Raw genomic sequence first — 24,924 nt, 5'->3', positions numbered from 1 at the left:
GTTACGCAGCACGTTTGAGCTTCAGCAAGAACCAATGAGGTTCATTCTCGTGTTACGCAGCATGTTTGAGCTTCAACAAGAACCAATGAGGTTATTTACATTCTTACTACATGTTCTTGAACATGTTTCATTGTTGAAAAGTATTTAAAATCACAAAACGTGCTGAAAATGTTTTTAGATTACATCACAAATCCTTTTTACTTTTTAAACACCAGCGTTTCACAATCCAATAAATTAGTGGCAGATAAATCAAGTTCCGGCCTATATTTTTACTAATTGTCTTTAAAGGCATTGTGTATAATTTCTACACTATAAACCCAGAATTTAGGAGTGTTTGTTTAAGCAGCCTGACTGGTGCCAGACATATAAAAACACTGGCTGGAGCAATGGAGAATGGGGCAATTGTGTGAAACCTGTTCATAAGCATTCATTATTTTTAGTTGCAAATATTACAGACAGAAGTCTTAAGAAGTCAGGTAAACTTGAACTGTTCTCAACCTCTGGCCATCAAGAGAACTCTTTCTTTCTTTTAGACACCTGGTTAGTTCATCAATCAAGATAACAGGCAATTATCAGTCACTCTAAGCAAACCCACTCTTCGGCAAGGGAGTTTAACCGCTTTTGTGTGTTCTTCTCAAATTGCACGCTTACTTTAGTCGGGGGAATCCTCTCTGTGTGTTTTTCCATCAAGTCTCCAAGTATTATTTGTTCCTCCGTATTTCTGTCCGGTTAGCAGATAAATAATCGCACTTCAGCATCCTTCCTGTTCTCCCAAAGATACATCTTAAGCTTGTCTAAAGACGGGCTCAACAAGTTTGACCAACCCAAAAAGAAACCGTGCAAACCAGATCACACAGAAAAAAAAAAAAAAAAAAAAGTTTTTTTACTTTCTTAAATATTTGCCTACAGCAAACACTGAACCAGACAATTTAAATGTTGAGCAAGCGGAGCTTATTCCCTGTGGTAATAATGTGATTACTTGCAGACTGCATGTAAAGGACCCATCAGCCTGAGTTTCATGACTGAACTAGATAATTTAACTTTCAGTCATTTTTATGTGCTTTTGCCATTTTTATTAGTTTGTCTTTAAAAAAACAAAAAACATTCATCCTATAAAAGAGTTTTATTTCAGTTTGTAATTTTGTTACTTAAACTTATTTCAGTTAACATATCTAATTTTTCATTTAGTTTAAAGGTCCCGATATACTCGAAAAACAAAACCAGGCCAAAACGAAGTTCGTTTTGTGTTCATTTCGGAAAGTCGAAACAGCTTGCCAAAGCGAACTTTCCAGAAACTGTATTGGTCCATGGTGATTATGTAATAGGTAGGTGTGGTCTGAGGCTCCGCCTTCTTTGACATGGAAAATTTCTCCGGTTAATTTATTCTCTTCAGTACCTCAAAGTCGGATGTCAGCGAGTAAAAACATGAACACACTCTGCCACTTTATTGAAGAAAATAAAGTTGTAATTCTAATTGAAAAAGACACTGACACTGTTTTTTTCATGTTCAATACTGCAAAGCTGCTTTCTTTTAAAAAGTCTATTGTATTACTTGGTATATAAATAAACGTGACCTGACTTTAATGGAGTGCCGAATTCTCTAAACAATTTAATAGTTTTACTCGATAACACTTTGCAAGTTTGTCATCTAATTAAAAAGAAGAAAAAACCTTAGATTGGTCAAATTTGAGAGCTTAAAGACTGATTAACCCTTGGCTAACTGCAAGTCAGACTAGTTCTTAAGACACAGTCTTAACATAATGATTATGCAACTGGCCCCAGATAATTGAATTATGTCAACATATGAGTGATCAAAATCTCAAATTATATAACACCTAAATTCAAAACAAATGTCTCAAAACAGTAAAAGTAACATTATAAAACATGACGTCGTCATACCACCCAGAATGACTGAACTTTTGCACAACAATGGAAACTGAGTTGCACTGATATCAGCTGCAGCTTATATGCGCTGATGGTCTGAAGAGCCAGGGCTTCATAGGTTTATCAACATTATGATTTTCAGCAAACAGCTGCTCCTCAGTCGGAGATAAAACCGCTTTGATAGATCATATTTTAAAAATGGATGCTTTGAGCTCCAAAATCTGACTGGAAGAGACGTTGGAATGCATTGTAAGATGTAACACTTGTGACCGCACATCAAATGAATTCAACATTAATATTCAAGTTGCTACAGACAGTGAACTTTGATCATTGTGTTGCTTGGAAACAAGGTTCTAAGATTAAGCTAATGAGCAATATTACACTGTCATTTCATTTTGTGTCATTTACTAGCTGTACACATGAAGACGTCACTACAAAATACAACTTTTGACCTTATGAAATTCCTGATATGCACATTTTCTAGATTTCAAAGGTTAATACAAAAGAAACCACGCATTATTGTATCACCATACACGTTCAGAGCACAAGAACTGGATCAAGAAGTATTTTTCCTGTTTATTTTCTCCATAGGTAGTTAAAAAATGATTAAATTAAGAGTTTTAACCAACCAAGACAAATAACAATGCAAATTCTGATTCAAAGCAAAAAGGTATTTATAAACGAGGAGAAAAAAAGACAAATGCAAAGATTTATGTATTCCATAAACCAAAAACGATGGTATATTATATATAAATATATATATATATATATATAAATAAAAGTCTTTATTGCAAGTATGAAAACAATATTTAAAGTGTATTGCAAATACTTAGATAAATAATAACCATAAGATAAATAAATAGATACCACTGTTAAAAAAATTGGAGAGAGTATGATGTTTTTTTTAAAAAAAAAGAAATAAATACTTTTAATCATGGATGCATTATATTGATCAACAGTGACGGTAAAGACATTTATAATTTTACAAGAGATTTCTATTTCAAATAAACACTGTTTTTTTTAACTTTCTATTCATCAAAGAATCCTGATTTTTTTTTTTTTTTTTATCACAGTTTCCACTAAAATATTAAGCACCACAACTGTTTTCAACATTGATAATAATCAGAAATGTTTCTCCAGCATCAAATCATCATATTAGAATGATTTCTGAAGGATCATGTGACACTGAAGACTGGATGCTGAAAATCACATGCATCACATGAATAAATTACATTTTAAAATAGATTCAAATAGAAAGCTGTTATTTTAAATTGTAATACTATTTCACAATTTTTGATTAAATACATGCATCCTTATTAAGCCTAAAATACTACTTTCAATCGGACTTGATCATTTGCAATGCTTAATGGGCGGTCACTGGTGAGTTCTTTTACTACCAATTCCGTTTCCATGGTAACAGCAACTGATTGGTGATTCTCTCTTAAGAATGATCTGTAGTGTCATTTTTCACACATATAAAAAAAATCACACTGACTTTTGCCTTCTGCAGAAGCAAATATCATCACTTTATAATTTTAGAGTTTATATTAAGTCTGTCTTATAAAAAAGAAAGAAAAATAAAAAGATCCAGTACCATTAAAAGTCAAGTTCACTATATGGAGAAAGTGAACATAATTTTTACTTCATTAAAAGTAAACCAGTCAGACCTGCAAAACAACCTTGAATAAATGCTAGAAAATTCCTCTACAGACGATGCTGGCGCAGTGCTAGCGTACACCTCATCTTCCTAATTCCCCCCACATGGCCAGTGTGACCAGTCTGAACCCGTTAATAAGCCCTGGAGTCTAAAAGCTGTGAAGCCCTGAGTGGAACTTGCCATTTGCATTGGTTAAGAGTTTTATCTGCAGCATCTGAAGGCTTTGTCTGTTCTGCTGACTAAAGCCATTCGTTCCACTAAATTAGCCCCATTAGCTTAATGCAACATAGAGGTCATTACCCACCAGCTCCTCTGCAGAACTGACCCCTGCACTCAACGCCATCTGATCTGGGATCAGTCCTCGCTACTGGAATACCAGCAGTGTGCACTGTGAGAAAAACAGCAAAACAAGCTTCAGATCAGCTGATGTGGAGAAATACTAACTACACTTCCTGTGAGGACATCACAATCAATGGGCAAATCATCTGACTTCAAAATATTTCATTATGATCATGTATATATTTAATAGTAATATACTATATACACTGTAAAAAATGATATGATTAATAAGTTATGACATGTTTTTACATTGCTTTAAATCATCAAAATAAGTTGAGCACTTTTTTAAAATAAGTTATACAAGATTCAACTAATTTTTAAGCCAGTTTAAGTTTAATGTAATTTAAGTTGAAATGACTTAAACATCCAAGTTGATTGTACTTAAAAATGTAAGAATTTAGAGGCAAGGATATCTTAGATCTTCATGGGGTTACAAATAAAATAAAAAATAATCTAATTCAATCAATCAATTAAATGTCAATTTCAAGTTGCAGTTTTCATGAATTACCCTAAAATAACATAATAATACAAATAATAGTTTTTATTAATAATATTAATTATAGTTGTAATAAATGGCCCTAAAACCTATTATTGCAATTATTACTGTTATTAAATCTAAATAATTCCCTAACATAAATTAATATTAATTTTAAATAAAAAAATACCGATTGTCGGAAAATTAAAGCATGGTACGAAGCGATCATGTTAAACCAGAACGGACAAACATAAAACATATTCTGCACAACAAAGGCGACAGTTTGTTCAGTCAAGTTTATTTCCAAAATCTCGGTAGTGATTTGACATGATAGCACTCTAACACGTGTAGTATTCAGCAGGCGACAGTATTCTGGGAGCTTCTTATTAAAGAATTCAAATCCTTCTCCAAATGCCATTAAAGCTGTGTTCAACACAAATTAAATCAAGGGTTTAAACTTGTGTAAACCAAAAGGGAGCGATGAAGGAATTCATTTCAAGGCCGTTTCACTTCAAACTAATTGAAACTGTATTTCAAGAGGACTCTTAAATTATTCAACGCAGGGCCCCGCCAGACCCCAGCACAAGATCCCAAACACGTAAGGAGATACGCTATGATTTGAAAGCATGTCCTTTAATTGCAGGGTTTAATCCTGTCTCAAATAACTGAGGAAGGAATGGTTGTTTAGGAACATGTGAAGGGGAAAAAGAAGAAAAAAGTCAAGTGACTCACTGTAATTTGCAAAGATCTGTGTGCACCAACAGTCTCGCAACAGCGCAAATCAGACAATCTACTCCTTCAGTCTGGTCCAATAAAGTCTCGAACTGTGTAATTGACTTCAATTGCTGTATAATATTTACAACATTAGGTTCCAGAGTGCACTGCAATTGCTTAATTGCAGCACATTTTTACAATAGATTAGCGCAGGCGAACATACTGCAGAATAAAGACTTGATGTTCAGTTTTAGTTGAAGTATCTCACCAGATTTAACTGATATTAGCTAATGAGGTTCAGTCACTGAATCCATTAACATTTTGAACATTGGTTTTTCAACCAATTTTCTATGTGAAATCATGAGATCCATTCTAAATGAAACCATGGACTGTTAGAAATTGATTGGAGGTAATGACTGAATCACCATACGGTCAGTTTCAGCCAATCGGTTGGTCATTAGAGACTGATACTAGTCAAATGAAGGAGTGGTTGTGCGTCATCAAATATGTCAATGAACCTCTTTTATAAAGCAAGAGCAGAACAATTCAATAAATAAAACAACTCTGCACTGCAAACCCATTATTATATTGTTGCACTGAATTTAATTCAACAATGTACATAAAAATGTTTCCACAAAATCATTCTGCTCGTGTTTCACAACTGAGGATCATTCGCTTTATTTGTTCTTGCTGAGAGTCCGTTGTTTTTCCCCGTGTTCGACGATCTTCTCGTCCACATAGAGGCCTTTGCGTCTTCGTACGGCGTTCATGTATTTCAGAGCCTGATTGGCTGAGTCTGCTTTTTCTCCAAAGTGTAAATACTCCTCCTCGGTAGTCGGCACCCAGAATGGATCACTAGGGATAACCTAAAACACACACACACACACACACACACAATGTTAATGACGTCTGTGCTGTGTTTAGAGGTTTGCATCCAACACTTTAATGCAACTAATGAACAACAAATCACTAATATGTCAATTCATTTGATTTTTAAAACTGATTTAAAGATTGTTCTTGTGATCCTGGATGCTGATTGGTCGATACAGAATCCCAGTAGTGCTGGCTGACAGCCCAGTCAGTCAATGATTAACAGGCAGTGTTTTCTATGAACTTCAAAAACTTTCACATTAAAATGAAAATAAATTAGATCAATTAATGGATTCCCCAAATGGGCTTTATCATGAGTATTTAATGTTTAATGAATGAATATATATATATATATATATATATATATATATATATATATATATATATATATATATATATTAAATCTATTTCATTTACTGGATTATCTAGAATCTAAAATAATTCTATATTAATTTTTAATATAACTAATCTTTTTTTTTTAAATAGGCAAAACAAATAATTAGTGCTGTCAATCAATAAAAAAAAAAAAGACTAATTTTAATCAGACATTTGTCTGTACTATCTGTCTAACAGTTGGGAAATATAAAGAAATTTAATAAAAAGTTATTATACACTTCAGTCACTTCATTTAATATAGATTAATCCTTTTTAATCTAACTAACTAAAACCAACAAACAAACTTTTTTCATTTAACTGCCAGCAAAATGAAGTATGTTGTGAGACTGATACTGTGAATCCACTATGATTTGGGTCATACCATCCACCCCTAATGCCATATGTAATGCACACCCTACTGTAAACTGCTACTGACTTTCAGAATTTAAGATCTAATGTTTCCTCACAAGTAATGCACATCTATGCTGTTCATTTGTGAGTCAGTCAGATAAGAGTTCAGATTAGAATTGGCACCACAATATTCAATCCCTTTGTCTTCCGCGCTCATTATAAAAAAAAGAAAAAAAGAAAATGAGTTGTTCCAGGGCAGAAGTAGACTACGCAATTGTCCGCTGTGAAGAGATACACATAATGGTCATTATATGAGGCACAGCGAGAGCATGTACCAGCACACACACACACAGCAATGGGAGCAGGTGCTGGGCGGATGACGCAATCCCTGCAGCAACACACACACACACACACACACTTCCACACAATATGACCTCATGCTCAGACAATAGCGCGAGTGGTACAATTACTGTAAGAGTCCAGCGGGGCCCCTGCACCTGGTCCCAGAGAGGCCCCACGGCGTGGGCTCCGTTACCTCGGGACAGATGGCAACAACGGCCGGATTTACACAGTTATCGACTGCAGTCCAGCGCTTCAAGAGCATCTGCGCCCGAACATCACTGAAGGATCAGTGCGTTTGTGGAAAGACAACAGCAGCAGAGAACCTGCAAAGAGCTTCCTGAGTGCTGATCTTTGATTCCAGATCTGCTTTCTTATTCTCATTTCTCTCTCTCTCTCTCTCTCTGTTGACCTGACAGCTTGGATTACTATCCCTCCTTTTTTTTCCTCCACCAAAAGAGCTTTTGTCTTGTGTGTGTGCACTCATTCAAGCACAACCCAACAAGTGACAGGGCACTTTTCATGTATTTGCTGTACACAAACACACACACGCTCTTTCCTTTCTAAAGCCCTATTCGCACTGGATTAGTTTTATCTGGGGACCTTGTGTGATTTAGAAATCCACATCTGAATTTCATGTGGCGCATTTGCACGGGATAAGCGAAGCCTGTGATTTTACTCGAAATTACTGACTTATCTCCCAGATATGATGTCAATAGGCTATTGCTTGGAAATGTCTTGTCGTTATTATAGGTCTAGCTGTATGATATATCATAAACCGAAGAATGTTCCCTACCACATGCTGCTGCTATACATGTCATCCATCTCCATCTAATCATTCTTTTTGTTTTTGCAAATTGTATAGTTGTATCGTATGGTGTATAGCGATATGACCCAGCACCCAAAATACTATCAAAACACTCCATCGCAGCCTCCATTCTTCGCGAAAGATGGATAAAAAAGCGCACAGGAAACAAAAACCTTGAAAAAATGATAAACAACCACGCCAAATCACAGAGATACCGATTCGCATGGGACTAATATTGTCACAGGACCTCGGTGTTCGGCGAAATATGGTAGGTCATTTGCGGGGGAATTTTTACTTTACAAATTACAGACATGGCCGATTCGCACGGGATTCAGATCACAGACAATCCCTGCAAATTACAAATTACTAGAGGTCACCAGGTAATACTTATCCCGTGTGAATAGGGCTTAAAACCTCATAAATGACTGATCTGGAACGTTCTACATAAGCTGCAACTCACAAAGAGCGTTCTTCACACAAGCTGCATGAGATACCCCAATTACTGTTGATTCAATTAGAGTTAGCATGTTGTTAGTAGCTAAAAATACAGTATTCTAATAGAGATATACACAACACACAAATATTGACTAGAATAGTCTATTTTTTAATAACAATTACTTTTCTGTACTAAAGTACATTAGTAATTTAAGTAATTTTACATTTAAGGTTTAAAAAAGTAGGATTAATAAGATTTTTTAAAGAGAAATTAATACTTTTATTTAGCAAGGATGCATTTAATTGGTCAAAAAAAAAAAAAAAAAAAAGGCTTCTATAATGTCTAATAGTAATAATAGATAATACTATAATAGATTTCTATTTCAGATCAATTCTGTTCTTTTGAACTTCAAAGAATCATTAAAGAATCCTGAAATTAATTTTTTTTATAAATTACACTGTTTTCAACATCGATAAGAAGAAATGTTTCTTGAGCAGCAAATCATCATATTAGAATGATTTCTGAAGGATCATGTGACACTGAAGACTGGAGTAATGATGCTGAAAATTCAGCTTTGCATCACTGGAATAAATTATATTTTGAAATACTTTAAAATAGAAAACAGTTTTCAAAATATTACCATTTTACTGTATACTTGATCAAATAAATGGTGCCGTGGAGATGAAAAGAGACATTTTTCTGTTGACATTTTAAAAGCTTTTGAACAATAATGTTTACATGTGTTATTTAGAGTTTAAATAGACAAATATTGGCCATATTTTTGTGTAAACTGTGATTTTGTTTCAAGATTCGTTGAATAGAAAGTGCAAAAGAACAGCATTTAAGAGAAATCGTATGTACCATTATAAATGTCTTTACTGTCACCTTTGATCAATTTAATGTGTCCTTGCTGAATAAAAGTATTCATTTATACACACACACATATATATATATACATATATATATATACACACATATATATATATATATATATATATATATATATATACATACACACTTGCCATTGCCACCATTTAACTTTTTTTTTTTACTCTCAAGGTTGTTCAATTGGTCACGATTGTGCTAGAATCTGATAATTGTTACATTATAAACGACAAAGCCGGTGAATGGAACTGTAGTGAGACGGAAGGTTTTAATGAGCGAGCGTCCGCCGCTGTCCACGTCAGGGTGGAGTGTGTGTTTGATAGCAGCACTAACACTGAATGACACTAACTGTGTGTCAGAATCGCACAAGGGTCCAGTGTAACTCATTAGTCTGTTTCTTTGTCCATCTTACACAATCAGATTATGTTGACCTGCATGCGTCTTGCTCATGGCTGGTGCTGATTAGTGTGTGTGTGTGTCTCATGGCAGGGGCGGGCAGACGCTTGGCAGGCAGATCGAGGGCGGATTCTAGGCCCTGGCATATGTGTCTAATGGTGTCTAATGGGCCCTCGGCACAGTAGGGAACAAACACACATGCACACACACACACACACACACACACACACACACACACACACACACACACACTGAAGTGCTGTTGTCAAAGCTTGACATCTGCCCACACACACGCGCATTCAGACACAAGCATGCATGCAGGCTGTCAGATGGAGTGTGTAGGTTCTCTGAGATGTGGCAGCGAGCGGGTGAGTTTTCACACTAATGGTGCAGCGTCCTGCGTTTGGCGCCTTTTCAACTCTGCGGCTCTCTGAGAAAGAGAGAGACAAAGACAGGTGAGAGATCGACAACAAAAACGATGAGGAAACGCTATCCGGACCAACTTTATAAGACTCCTGTCAGTTATAATTCCTATTCACCCTACTTCATTTCCTGACGTATCAGTCACCCTGAAACGGATCCATTTAATGCTTTTAGCAGGCGGACACATGTGCAACCGCAAAACCACATATCAATAACCGTCTCGAATGCAATGTTTCCACATCACAAATAACATCCAAGTCAAGTCAAGTCACAAGTTTATTTATGTAGTCAAAATGCTACTTAGATGGTGAATTCAGTTAACAATCATTATTTACTCGCCCTCATGTCGTTTCAAACCTGTATGATGTTATGTGGGACACAACATGAGATGTTAAGAAGAATGTACAGGGTGTTATTTTCAATACAATGAGAGTAAATGGGGACTAGGGCTGTCAAGCTCTCTCTCTCTCTCTCTCTCTCTCTATATATATATATATAAATCTCTCACTGAAAATCTTTCTCTCTGTATACATTTAATTATGGCGTGTCAAGATGCTAGTCAACCCAGGTTTGACATCAGTGATAATGGGTCAAGAGATGTGATAACCTGGCACATCTTGACGAATATGTTGAATCTAAATGTATATAGTTTACACTACATAATATACATTCAGATTCATCATATTCGTCAAGATGTGCCAGTTTTGACAGATGTGCCAGGTCTTGCTACATTTTTTCAGTGAACACTGAATTTAAGTCTGTTCCTCACAAGCTATTGTATTACTTCAGATGATATTTAAAAAATATATAAATATGGAGAAATACAATACCCTTCAATCATTTGGGGTCGGTAAAAAAAATGGAAAATGGTCCTTTTTATTTGAATATATTTTAAAATGTAATTTATTACTGTGATGCAAAGCTGAATTTTCAGCATCATTACTCCAGGCTTCAGTGTCACATGATCCTTAAGAAATTATTCTAATATGCTGCTCAAATGGTTGTGCTGCTTAATATTTACATGGAAATGGTGATAATATATTTTCAGGATTATTTGAAGAATATAAAGTTAAAAGCATACTTTTTTTTTTTTTTTGTAACAATGTAAGTCTTCAATGTTACTTCTGATTAATTTAATATTTGTTGAATAAAAGTATTATTGACCCCTGTGCTTTTGTCAAATGGAAACGAGCAGTGACCATTCTGCTGAAAGATCATATTTTGTGTTTCACAAGTCATATGGGACATGAAACAGCATGAGGGTGAGTAAATGATGACAGATTTGACATTTTTGGGTGAACTACTGCTATAAACTCTTTAGGCCTCTCAAAACAACACAGATTTGTAGAAGTCCTGCAGTCAAAATAAGCATCTCAAGACCCATAAAAGGTCCACAGAAAGGAAAACAGCAGCAGTTCAGCTGTAGGACACACACACGCACACACACAGTTTCTGTTTATGGGGACTTTGCATAGACATAACAATTTTTATACTGTACAAACTGTATATTCTATACCCTAACCCTACCCCGTCTCCTACCACTAAATACAACCCTCACAGAAAACTTTAAACAGTATTTGTTTTTCTCATGGGGACCAAACAATTTCCACACCGTGTCAAAGATTTCTGGTATTACCATCCTTGTGGGGACATTTTGTACATTTTGAGAGAGAGAGAGAGAGAGAGAGAGAGAGAGAGAGAGAGAGAGAGAGAGAGAGAGAGAGAGAGAGAGAGAGAGAGAGAGAGAGAGAGAGAGAGGGGAGGACAAAATGGGTTGCAGTGCTTTGCAATGTCTTAGTCTTTTCTCTTCACACAAAGGCCACATTTAGAAGAATTGAAAATGCAGCAGGCCCCAAAATCTAGAAAGGCAAGGTTTGAATTAAACATGGAATTGAATTACCCTCCTCCAGCAAGGCAAACACAATCTGCAAGTACCAAGACTGGCGTCCAATTCGAGTCATGTGTGTGTGTCTGTGTGATACACTGTACTCAAACACTTTAAGCACAAGAATCCTCATGCGAAGGAGACTATTAACTGGTCTTCTCCTAGTAGAGATACAGAATTATTCATGGCTTATTTCTCGAAAAAATCAAAGATTAAAAATCAGAATTAAGGAAAGTTAATTCAACACTCACACTTCAGCATAAACAATGAGTACCAAATCAAAATGTATTGTATTATACTAAAATTACCTTAAAAAAAAAGAAAAAAGAATCTATATTTTTAAAATATATGAATTATTAAAAACATAAAAATATATTAAATAAATAAATTAACCTACTTTTTTGGCCACAATATATTATTACTAATTATTAAGTACCAAAAAATAAATAAAATAAATAAATGAATGTTAAAAAATAAACAAATAATTAATACACAAATAAATGAATGGATGAATTATGCATTAACCTACTTGTTAACCAAATAAATAAATGAATAATTTTTTTTAAGTCTAAATTATTTTATTATGTAATAAGAAAGAGATTGTGAAGTGATCCAATATGATACCTTCAGTTTCTTGAGCCAATTAAGCAGCTAAGCAATCAAAAAACAAAAAATATCTGACCACAAAATGCCAAGATTGACTAATTAGAATCAAGAAATCCAGACATGCATAATTAACAGTATTGAAAAATCAGGATTGACAAAATAAGGCCTTAATCTCAACCTAAGTTCATCAACTGTCAGATGATAAGTAGGATTGACTGGAACGGTAATGGTTTAAGCCACAGTTTAGTGAAAGGGGAGTTTAGTGAAAGTGGTTGTAAGTGCAAACTTCAATGATTCATGAATCATGATTTCATTTTAATCACCAACATTTCAACTAAATCATTTAAATACTGTGGTATACAAGCACACTTGGTTACACTGGATTGTGGGTGGTTTGTGTATGAGATGAAGGTTTTAGCATTGAGTCACAGCATGAAAAAGTGGCGCAACTGTTTTGTGAAGTATCAGACAACCTTAAATGCCCTTTGTGTGTGTGTATCATGTCAGGGTTAACTCGACCCATCATTCTGGCTGACAGTAGCGCCATATGGCCACAGAATTCGTCCCGCTCACACAGCCCCGGTGTGGAGAGAGCGCACCCAGTCAGCCGTCGGGTTAAAGACGGCACACGTGGCGTCTACAGCCTTTGATCCTCTTTCACGCCAATCCCCAACCAAACACACACACACAGCATCAGGAATGCTCAACTAACTCACAATGAACTCCCACGTGAGGAACAATCTGCTAAAAATACACAATAACACCATCACACAACCGAAAGCCTCCACTCCATTGATTTAAAAGATCAGTGATGACTTACAATCTTAATAACAACACTTGATTCAGTGATACAACTTATTTGACAGCATTGGCTATCTATCTATCTATCTATCTATCTATCTATCTATCTATCTATCTATCTATCTATCTATCTATCTATCTATCTATCTATCTATCTATCTATCTATCTATCTATCTGTGTGTAATCTATCCGTCCATCCATCCATCCATCCATCCATCCATCCATCCATCCATCCATCCATCCATCCATCCATCCATCCATCCATCCATCCATCCATCCATCCATCCATCTATCTGTTCTCATAACTGAAGTGCAGTCCAGACAATAGTTTCTAATGTAACCTCTCCATTTACTTCTGTGCAGTTATGCACCTCCAATCACTAACAAAAAGGTACCATGGATTTTTTTTTTTTTTTGTTATGTTTAGGTACTAGTATTGCAATTCTATCTATCTATCAAACAGAGTCATTGGTAACTCAACTCTGAATACAGCTCAAGTTGAGTTTCACCGTAAGCGGTTATGAGACGTTCCTCCAGTACTACGCCGTGGACGTGTCTCTTCCTCATGTCTGTAACGCACTGATCAATCAAGCGAGTTCTCTGGGTTCACTCTCTCTCTCTCTCACACACACACACACACACACACACACACACACACACACACACACACACACACACACACACACACACACACACACACACACACACACACACACACGACTCATTCGCTGACTGCTACACACTCTCAAGGTAAACATGCTTTTGCCCGATCAGCAATACTAGCATCTGACAGCAGATCAATATGACTGGATCTAATAGATTGGCCTGCCTGTACAGTTTTCCAGCCAGGCATAATCACATATTATTATCAGGTATCTGTATAGACATGTCTGTATTCTGGCACTAGGTTCAGTATCTTTGAGGTGTCCTGTCCGGTGAGATAACTGAACACACGTATACCTTAGTCAAAGAGCAAAGGAGAATCTAATTCATTCCGCAGTTTCATGTCATTTGCTAATCATTCATACACTAATGTTAAAAGTTAAAAATCTGGTACAAGTTTTTCCTTTTTGAAAGAAATCAATACTTTTTATGTTACTTTTTGTTCAATTTTATTTATTTAAAATAAATGCTGTTCTTTTGAACTTTCTATTCATAGAATTCTGAAAAAATTGTTTATTACAAAGGAATAAATTATTATTATTAGAAAACAGTTATTTTAAATGGTAATATTTCAAAATGATAATTAATGTGCAGACAGACAGACACAAACATTCATTAATTCATTCCTCACTCACTAATTTACTCACACACACACACTTTCCTTCATTAACTCACTAGTTCATCTATTAATTCTTTCCTGCATTTACTTTTTTTTTTTATCATCTCAACCATTTATTCACTTATTTTTCCATTGCTGAAGTTATTTATTACTCATTTGTTTGTTTGTTCATTAATTTACACTGATTCATTTACGTATTTAGTCAATACTCATACAAACATTTATTCGTTCATTCACTTGTCCATTCATCTACTCTCATTCATTTATTCATTCTTCAATTGCTGCAATTATTTGTTTACTAATTTGTCAATTCATTCATTTATTCATTCATTCATTCATTCAATCAATTCTTTAAGAGGTCGACCGGTATTGGAAAATATACCATTTATGATTGACCAGTTTTTAAAATCTATTTGCACTGATTCGTTATATACATACCGAAAGTGTTTTTCCTTAGTGGGACAGAGCAATCCAAACATAAAAGCTACAGGAATCCAAAACATATGAAATAATTGTGCAAACATTAATTCGGTCATGCATTCAATCATTTGTGTTTGTTCGTTCGTTCATTCATTCACACGGTAACTCATTCATTCACCTCCCAGTGGCTGAAGACTAGTTGTGGACTGGCCAGGCCGCTGGTCCTCTTCCTGATCTCGTCAGCGAATCCGAAGCTCTCGGCAACAGGAAGTACAGCTTTAATGATGAACATTTCCGTCCCTTCCTTCATTTCCTCTTGTAGGACTCGTCCTTCCCGCTTGGACAAAACAGCATACACACGACCTATAACAGTCATATATTCAAACAAAATATTAACTGTGAACTTTTACTCCTTCAGCAGTTAATGAAGACACATTATTATTACAGTATTTATTTATATACTTTCAATTAACTTTCATATTTTCATTTTTCATTTACATTTTTGTAATTTTGTTATTTGATTTTGTGATTTTATAATATAATTGAATTATTTTTAAATACTTCTATTTAGTCTTTTCATGAATTTTTTTTATTTATTTTAGTTTTAGTAATTTTAGTACCTCAACTTGAACCTATTTATTTTAATTAGTTGCCAAGGTAACATTTCTAGTTTTATTTCCCCATTTAACACTTGTACAGAACAAAACAAATATAATGCATATTATCTACAATCATTCATAAATACATTTTAAAAAAGCACAGACATTATTACATAAGGATTTAGACATGACCTGGAAACACACATGCACACAAAATCCATCATCACGAGGCAGAAACACACACGCAATCAGTTTGTTAAAATTCATCTGTGGCGGACATCCTTATCCTTTAACTAACACAAACAGCAGCTGATCCACACACACACACATATACGAGAATACATGGAAGTGACGGGGGAGAAACTGTGTGCCTGTGTATCTATCAGTTCGGCCCCAGAGACCATTGACCTGTTAACACTGTAGACGAGCATGAAGCTCTCGCAATAATACTCGATGACAGACATCTATAGAAGGTCATGACCTCTGCACATCTGGGCCATGAACACTCATCTCTATGTTACTATGTTGTATAACACGGTTTACTGTGTGTGTGTGTGTTCACTATTCACTGCTCCTAATGTGTGTGCACTAACTTGATTGGGTTAAATGCAAAGTACAAATTCCAAGTATGGGTTACCACACCTGGCCTTCACGTCATGTCACTTTGTAAAACTGTTATTGATGCAGTTAAAGGGGACATATAATGAAAATCAGGAATTGCTTTGCTTTTTTTAAAATAAATTTAGACTTAAGGATTTAAATTTATATATTCAGACTTATAACTACATAATCAGATTTATAAATAAATGTTCAAATGTATTTTTATGTTTTTATAACATCACTTTTCATGTTCAATGTTCATGTTCAACACCACACAAGCAGATGAATGTTTTTAAATTTTTAGCGGATGTCACTAAAACACGACCTTTTGTGCCTGAACAGGCAAATATGAACAACGCAATATATTACAGAATACAATTCAGATTATAATACAAAAAGTAAAAAATTAACTGAACTAAACTCAATTAATGCTCTGTATTTGCCTGAGATATATATATATATATATATATATATATATATATATATATATATATATATATATATAAACACACATATGTTGACCCTTTACAAGCTTGAATGTCTATGTGTAAGTCGTTTATCACATCTAGAAACATCTGTAATACACCTGGATATCAACAGTGTGACTATCTATCTGGATATGGAAACCATCCCGCAAATGAAAAATGAAATTTATATATTTTATATTCAGAACCATTATCTCCTCTAATACACTCCAGCTGTGCTCCCAAATACTTTTGTTCTCATCGCAGTTATGGAAACGAAATCTCTGCGCCTCATTTACAGATTTCAAACCATTTTCTTGGGCGAACAAAAATGGTCGGGAAGGTAATTTGCACCATTTGTTAAAATATTTACGTATTTTCTCCCCTTTGGCCCAGGCCAACTGATTTTCTCAGAGGTTTTGGTTCTCATGGGGTAGGATTCCCTTCTTCAACTGGGTTCATTTCACACAGGCATGTTGGTCAGACAATTTAGCTTTTGTTCTGGAACCTGGTGCTATGATGACATCACACCGAAACATGGCTGTTTCACATCAGCTTTCAATCAAGGAAGGAGCTGGGAGAACTATTTCCTCTCTGCACGGTATATGGCCCTTTTTCTCCATGTCAAGAGACTGTGGATCTATTTAAGATACAGGTTGATTGGCATGTGCTTTACGGTTTAAAAATGTTTAAAGCAATGTTTCAGCCAAAAATGAAAATTCTGTCATCATTTACTCGCCCTCTTGTCGTTCCAAACCAGTATGACTTTCTTTCTTCTATGGAACACAAAAAGCAGATTTTCGACAAAATCTTTGCCACAGTCTTAAGTTTAATAAAAGTGAATGACGACTGGGACTGTCAAACTTCAAAAAGGATGCAAAAGCACCATAAAAAACTCATGACTCATATGTTCCAAATCATATGATAGTTTCGTGTGGGGAATAGACATGTAGGTCATTATTCACTGATCTGGGTTTCCACCAGTTCTGAACAACACAATGGTGAGTAAATAATGACTAATTTCCATTTTTTGGGAGAACAATCCCTTCATGTGGCCCTTTTCAGTTTTTCTAAACCCCATAAAATATTTTGTTTTTCTTTGCTCTGTTTGAGTACTTTCTATTCAAACAAGAAAAATGTACTTAAACAAGACTTGAACAAGACTAATTTTCTTGATTGTATCTTGAAATGAGATGTAATTGTATTAGGTAGTGGCAGATTATTTTTCCCACTTGTTTTTCACTTTTTTTTATACTTAAAGTAATAAAAGAAATCTGCCAGTGAAGTTAGACAAACTACAATTAAAGATACACTCAAATAAAATATAACAAAATCATAATATCTTATGCAGTGTTGCTTCTCAACAACAATGTTGTGGTCCCGCCCACACTCCCACGAAACGGTTAGTACAGTTTACTGCAGAGCAACTCATTGTGTTAGTGTAAAATAAACAGTTATGGACCTGTAGAAATTAAAGTTGAAGCTCCAATCTCCTCCCGACAATCCCCCAAAAAGTCATTTGAAGTCATACATTCCCTGTTTTTATAGCCTCAAATAACTAACTAAGACTAAACTTATTTAAAAAAACGAACACTTAAACGTACATCAGTGTGATAAAAACTACCTAAAATTACAGTAAACATCTTTGGAAAAAATGTATTTGAAGTGTAATTTGACTGTTTAGTTTCCATCGCATCCCATTAGACTTCATGGGGAAGGTGGGGTTTATGACCTATACTGGGACCAACGACACCTGGGGGCGATCGAGACGCTTTGGCTTCACCTTTCAGGACTTGTGCGGCACGCTTGGTTCGCACACGAACACACGTGTGCACACGTAACGTACGAGAGACTGAACATGATTCAAGGTCCCAAAATACTCAAGGCGAAATTCTTTTTTTTTGTTTCTTCGTTTAGAAGTAAAAAAAAAAAAAAAACCTTGGAAAAACCTTTGCAGAGATATACTGTTAACGAACACCCCGATGTCACCCATGATGCTGAGGGCGACGTTTAGATTAGAATATGTAAATTTGTGCTGGGTGCTTTCCTCTCAGTAACAAAAACACACAACAAAAATGTAATAAATGCTTACCCAGGACCTCAGCAGTGGCCATGATTTCGCAGGTGTACATCGCAGCCATCAGCCGCTGAGGTTTAGCTTGGAAAGCGTATCTGCAGGTCTCTTTCATGGCAGCGATGAGCTGTCCTGAGAACGGCCCATAACAGTCCAGTGAACCACCAGCAGTCTCCGCTCTGCTCCTGCTTCGGTTAGAGCTTGTGGATGAGACATGAACATCAGAATATTCACCTATTTGGCTCTGCATTTGGGACTCCTCAGCTATTGAGTCTTGCTGAGTAAGAGGTGTGGAAATCTTCATGTCCCAGGACTCTACAGAGAAGCAAACCCCCATCAAAGGTTCTTCACACATGGGACCAGAGAGTGTGGCCAACTGGAAGCCACTAACAATGCTGTTGTCAAAGTCTCTAAATGCGGTGGTCTCAGCCTTTTCAATTTCCTTCTCTCGTTCCAGACACTGCCACACTGAGGGTCTCCGGTATCCCTCGATTCTGTTGAGGAGAATATTTGGCCCACAACGGCGTGGACCAAATGCCCAGATATGCTCCACGGCACCCCTCCATTTGTGGCCTTGCAGGGTGCTCTCCAATTTCACCTTGAAGTCCTGGATGTTCTCCAGAATTTTCTGGTTGATTTCCAGAGTCTTGCCCTCCCAGGCGAACAGGCTGAACTGCTCTATTGTGCGGATGAGCTCCACATTGTCCTCCAGAAGGCGGGTGACTTCCTCAGGAAGAGGGATAGCCCGCACCCTGACCGTGGCCATCTTGTTTGAGGTGGTGAGCGTGACCAGACCAGTGGAATCCACCTGGACCCCTTCGTGATACTTTGTTTGATCGTCCTTTACCTGGTGAATCACAGCGACTTTCTGCTGCTTCCCCAAGTCCTCGTTCACCATGTCCACTTTGGGAGGCCGGATCACCGTCTCGCGGAATGGGATGATTGGTTCGGAAGCGCTGATTTCAATTTTAGCAAACCTAGAGAAACAAGAAAAATTATAAATATCAATAATAAGAACCAGAATAAAACACAATAAAACACGCAGGGTCAATAAACAAACCAAACAACAGGTAGTTTTGAAAACAAAAACAAAGAAACAAATATTACATTTGTGCATTGGGCCTTGCTGTGAGAATGCAATCTAAATGGACTTGCAGCTATCTAGTATGAAAATACTAATATCACAGGTATTGGTATTGACTACTTGCATTTTGGTATTGTGACAACCCTAAAAAACATTATAATCACTGCAATAGATTAGATTAGATTCAACTTTATTTTCATTGTGCAGAGCACAACTCCAGAGCTCATGAAATACTGTAACTACCCGGAGAGGAACAAAAAGGCTTATTTTTCAAACTAACTGGGAGGACATGAAGGAAAATTATTGCCGACACTCAAGACTGGCGTTCAGCCAACGGTAAGAGCCAAACACTGATTCTCCAGCTCGTCGTTATTGCACAGTAAAATCTAATTTACAATGGGCCATTCATGCAGAAATTATTAAAATACACATTAATCTCCTTCTGTCTGCGTGAGGAAACAGACATAAACATTCTGCCGGAAGATCCGAGCGCACTCCTAAGTATTTCATACGCATATTCAGCCAGAGAGTCACAATCCAGGGTAACTCAATTTGTTTTGTGCTTATATGTAGCTAAACATACTACTTGTTTTGATATATGATAATGGCTTAAATCTAATGAGGAACCTACACACTCCGGGTCACTGGTTAATGGAGACAGCTGGACACTTGGGTCTCATGGGTCACTAGGCTTTGTTAAGTGGAGCAGACGGTTGACATGATTGCTGTCTTCGCTGAGACATTCAGTAATCCAGTTAGATCCAGACAGCCAGAGAACGGTTTGGGAAGCAGATAATCCAGTGGAAAATGTTTACCAGAAACCTCCAGAGAGCCGTGACTGGGCATCTGCAGGCGCTGCTGTCTCAACACCGACAGCTCCAGGTGCGATACGTTTCACACAGTTACCATCACCTCTCACTGGATGCTTCATCAACCTCATTATTTATTGTTATTTCGTAACTCAAGTGTTTCTCAACCTGTAGTGTCTAATGGAATCCCTCAGTCCCATCAGTAGGGCTTCCAAACCAGAAATGTGTTCCTGTTATCACTGACAATTAAAATGGCCATTATTATAAAAAACACTTTTAAACTAAAACAATCAGTATTGTGGGTAAACACTTACCAAGTAGCTTCATCTCAAACTACTTACAGAATTAGTTTAATATTCTGAAATATTTGATGGGAAGTAAATAAGAAAAACCGTTGCCAAGAAGAGTGAGACGAGTAGTATAATCGACAGATAAAGTATAAATGATCAAAAATGACAGTAAAAACATGCTGTTCTTTTGAACATTCTATTCTTCGTATAATCCTGAAAAAATATATCATATTATATTATATATAATATATGTTTCTTGAGCAGCAAATCAGCATATTAGAATGATTTCTGAAGGATCATGTGACACTGAAGACTGGAGTAATGATGCTGAAAATTCAGCTTTGCATCACATGACTATGAGATATATTTAAATAGAAAACAGCTTATTTTACAATAGTGTATTTTTTAATCAAATAAATGCAGCCTTGGTAGGCATTACAGACTTCTTTCAAAAGCATAAAAAAAAATCAACATAAAATCTTCGAACAGTAGTGTAGCAGTTTTGCTGTATAAGAATACAAATTTTAGGACATCCAAAAAAACTAAAACATATATAATATAATGAAAAACTAGATGTTTTACCATTTACCATAATTGGCTCACCATAAATCATCATAATATTCAAATTCATTGTTTTTCAACAATAGTCTGCTGTTCTGTCACAGTATCTGGTTCAAACAGTCAACTAGCCAGTCAGTCAATTTGATGTGGCTTTTAATTGATTAGATACATTTGCTGACAGTGAGTCAACAATTAGTGGCCCACTGTTTATCCTCTAGTTTCTATTTAGATGCACATATTCAATTGCATTTTATGTGGCATATTGATACAAACGGCACAATTAACAAGCTTTTCAATGACAAAATCACTAATAATAGGCTAAACAAACTCAAGCAATATGTTTCCGTTAACTAAATCAATAATTAACATCAGTGGGCTAACGGCAAAGTCTCCTTTTCTTCTGTGTTCTGGCAGTTGACCCATTTTCTGCTGAGGATGTGATGTCATCATCCAGTGACTAAGGGCATGGCATGACCTCGTTCTAAATGGCCTGAGGACAGGCGCTGCGCCAGAGGTCTGGACAAGCTATCGCTGAACTGCTTTGACACAGAGGTCTGACAGGATATTTTTAAACGCCACTCAGACTGTGGAGTAAACGCTGCAGGCGGCCTGACCTCAGACTCTCCTGACCTCATGGTTGACCCCTACAGACTCCAAAGCTACAGCTCAGGGTCTGATGGGTCCTCACCCCTGTCTTTCCTCTCATACTATTGTTTCTTTCTGACCTGAGGGGGAAGAGCTAGTGACTGAATAACAGCCCATTTACTACAAAACTAAACCATCAGCAAAATGTCATGGTTTCTCCTCCAGTTGCAGAAATGATAGAGTTAGTGAGGTAGGAGGAGGCAGATGTGTTGAGAGGTCAGGAGCACTAATCGCAGGACTTCACCTGCAGTGTTGCAACTTAGGCCCTGTTTACACCAAGTATTAAGATGTGTTTTGGTCGATCGCATCACAAGTAGATGAGGCAGACACATACCTGTTCTACCCTTGGTGTTTTAATCTGCCTCTTTTGTCCACTTTCAACCACTTCTGTCCTGATTTCTATGGGCGGTTAAATGTATGAGTATTTTCAGAACTTTCGATCTAATGTACGAAATAAGCTCCCGCAATTTAAGCAAAATAACACCAGGAGAGCAGCGGCTTTCGTTTCTGCTCTGATAGCCACAAGAACATGCCGAACGCCGTGAGTGCGTGTTAGAAATCAGGAATGGTTAGAGAACATTGTGCTTGGTACATTTTTCATCTTCAAACCACACTTGGGTCTTCAGCTGACAAATTTGAATCCCGTCTGGCTAGCACGCTTCCCATAATGTTTACGTGTTAGGTCAGGAGAGTAGACGGTCTTTAGTGGCTGTTCGAACACATTCAACCACATGAGCGTCTACACTGCGAAAGCAATCCGATCTAATGCGTTTTCGACTCCCTCTGGAAGTGGTTGAAACTGGACAAGCTCAAAACATTTTAGACCATTTTATCCGATTGACCAAAACGCATTTTAATACCAGGTGTAAACGGGATCTAACACACCGGTGCTGTCAAAACAGTGAACCTCGTCCCCTCTACAACAGCTGATCTTAAAATCGATGTGAAATGCAGTGCACTACCTGTCTGTAGTGGTCGAAGGATATATAATTTTGTTTTAAATGTTTAGATTATCGGCATCGGCCGATGAGTTTTCGGTTTGACTGATGTGGCGTAAGTGTGACTTATATTTAGATGGCCCGGCGGACTTTTATTTTGACAGCGTTGAAAACGCCAGTGCCTGAGCACACTTAATTAGTTTAAAGTCTCGGTTTAACAGTTATGTCTAATACTTTATTAGATAGAACTGTTAAAGGGGTGGTAAAATGCCCTTTTCACAAGATGTAAAATATATCTCTGATGTCCCCAGAGTGTGTGTGTGTGAAGTTTTAGCACAAAATACCCCACAGATATTTTTATATAGCATGTTAAAGTTGTCACTTTTTGAGGGTTTGCAAAAACGCACCGTTTTGTGTCTGGCCCTTTAAATGCAAATGAGCTGCTGCAGAGGGCGGGGTTTCAAGAGCTCCTGTGTGTTAGCAGCTGCGATTACCTCACGCAGACACTAAAATTACAGAAACTGTTCTGCCTTTAATGTTAAAACGGAGTCAGACAAAGGTGGAGAGACTCAAGAAGAAGTGACAACATGTAGAATGCAACAGGACGCCTCTGAATGGTTAGTTGATGAATTTATGTTGCTGATGTGGAGTTAACTATCTTCAATTAGCATATTCTGTCATGGTAATCTATAAATCACTCGTATAGGAACTGTTGTGAGATGCACACAGAGTGACTTTCTATTGCATGTGAAAAGATGGATGCTAAACTTTGAGCTGACTAACAAATGTACTCTTATACAACAACTTTTCCTCTTCTCAACATGGACTGCATGTTCCCGGGGGCGGGGTTTATGTAAATTTTAGGGTTAGTGATGTCACTAACCCTGGAGGAATGTTGTGTAGTCCCTTCCAGCCATTTGCTGTAGTCCTTTTCTTTAAAAGCAAATATCTTCCTTTGCTTTGAACTTTGAGCTTTGTAACTTTGCAAAACAGCAACATTTCACACTAACTAAAGTTAGAAAAGTGAAATCATACTCAACCACCCCTTTAAACAAAGAAAATAAATGATATGTGAAAAAGAATACCCAAATCCCTTTCTCATCTACCATCAGCATTCAGCAAATACTCATTTATATCATTTAAACAGTCTTTGAAAAGCTAATTAACATTTAATTTCGCAAACCTTGCAGGCTTTTTGGAATCCTAAACAGGCCTATTAAACATGGCTTTTATATGACCTTCTATTAAAGTAGAATAAATAAAAGAATAAGAGAGCAGGTGGGACGAGCAGAGTAAAGAAAGAATGAAAGAAAGAAGGCACAGAAAACAAGGTGAATATAAACAGGAACATATCTCAATCAATGGGGAGTTTAAGTATGTTTTTATCTCGTGCTTTAGCCGGAGCTTTTCCAAACCTTGACAAGACGGACTCTATTACAGCCCAGCCAAATTACACCTGAGGGATCTCTAGCCCCATCAACAGCCAGTAACCGTGCTTGAGCTGAAAATGCTTTGGCGAAAATGTAAAAAACAAATTGATGAGTCTTTCTTTCACAACGCCTGAAACCAGGACAAAATAACACTGCGAGAGACTTGTGTTAATTTACAGGCCCGCAGCTCGAGGCAGAGCACCAGATGGGGAGTGGATAAGAGCTCATTTGTGTCTCCTTACACCATTACAACATTTTTAGCGATGGAACGCTGGTGCGATTTCACAAGCCAATCACTGCTCTAGCAGAGCCAAGTCAGGATCGTCAAATTTAATCTACATCCACAAAACATGACATATCCCTCTCTGGCTTCCCGCTCCTTTGTGTTAATGTGACAATTTCTCACTTGATTTGCCCCTCGTCTCTTCGCTGTATCTCTCGCAGGTCTTAACTCAAACTGATTTTGTAGTACTATCAATGAGA

General features: G+C 36.7%; 1 protein-coding gene across 3 annotated transcripts in view; it reads right to left on the bottom strand.

Moving 5' to 3' along the window:
- Window positions 1–4,620: 4,620 nt before the first annotated feature.
- Window positions 4,621–24,924, bottom strand: part of efl1 (elongation factor like GTPase 1) — a 97,108-nt gene continuing 76,804 nt past the window's right edge. For all 3 annotated transcript variants that reach the window (XM_079866511.1, XM_079866512.1, XM_079866513.1), the window contains exons 18-20: window positions 18,703–19,661; window positions 15,126–15,310; window positions 4,621–5,935 (exon numbers count right to left, since the gene is read on the bottom strand). In XM_079866511.1, coding sequence (XP_079722637.1) covers window positions 5,747–5,935; window positions 15,126–15,310; window positions 18,703–19,661 — 1,333 coding nt within the window. In that variant the 3' untranslated portion in view covers window positions 4,621–5,746. The remainder of the gene's footprint in view (window positions 5,936–15,125; window positions 15,311–18,702; window positions 19,662–24,924) is intronic.

The sequence above is a fragment of the Squalius cephalus genome (assembly GCF_949319135.1).
Source record: "Squalius cephalus genome assembly, chromosome: 3".
In the NCBI taxonomy this organism is placed as follows: Eukaryota; Metazoa; Chordata; class Actinopteri; order Cypriniformes; family Leuciscidae; genus Squalius; species Squalius cephalus.
Note: the sequence above shows the minus strand (reverse complement) of the source record. Positions and strands in the feature narration are given on the sequence as shown.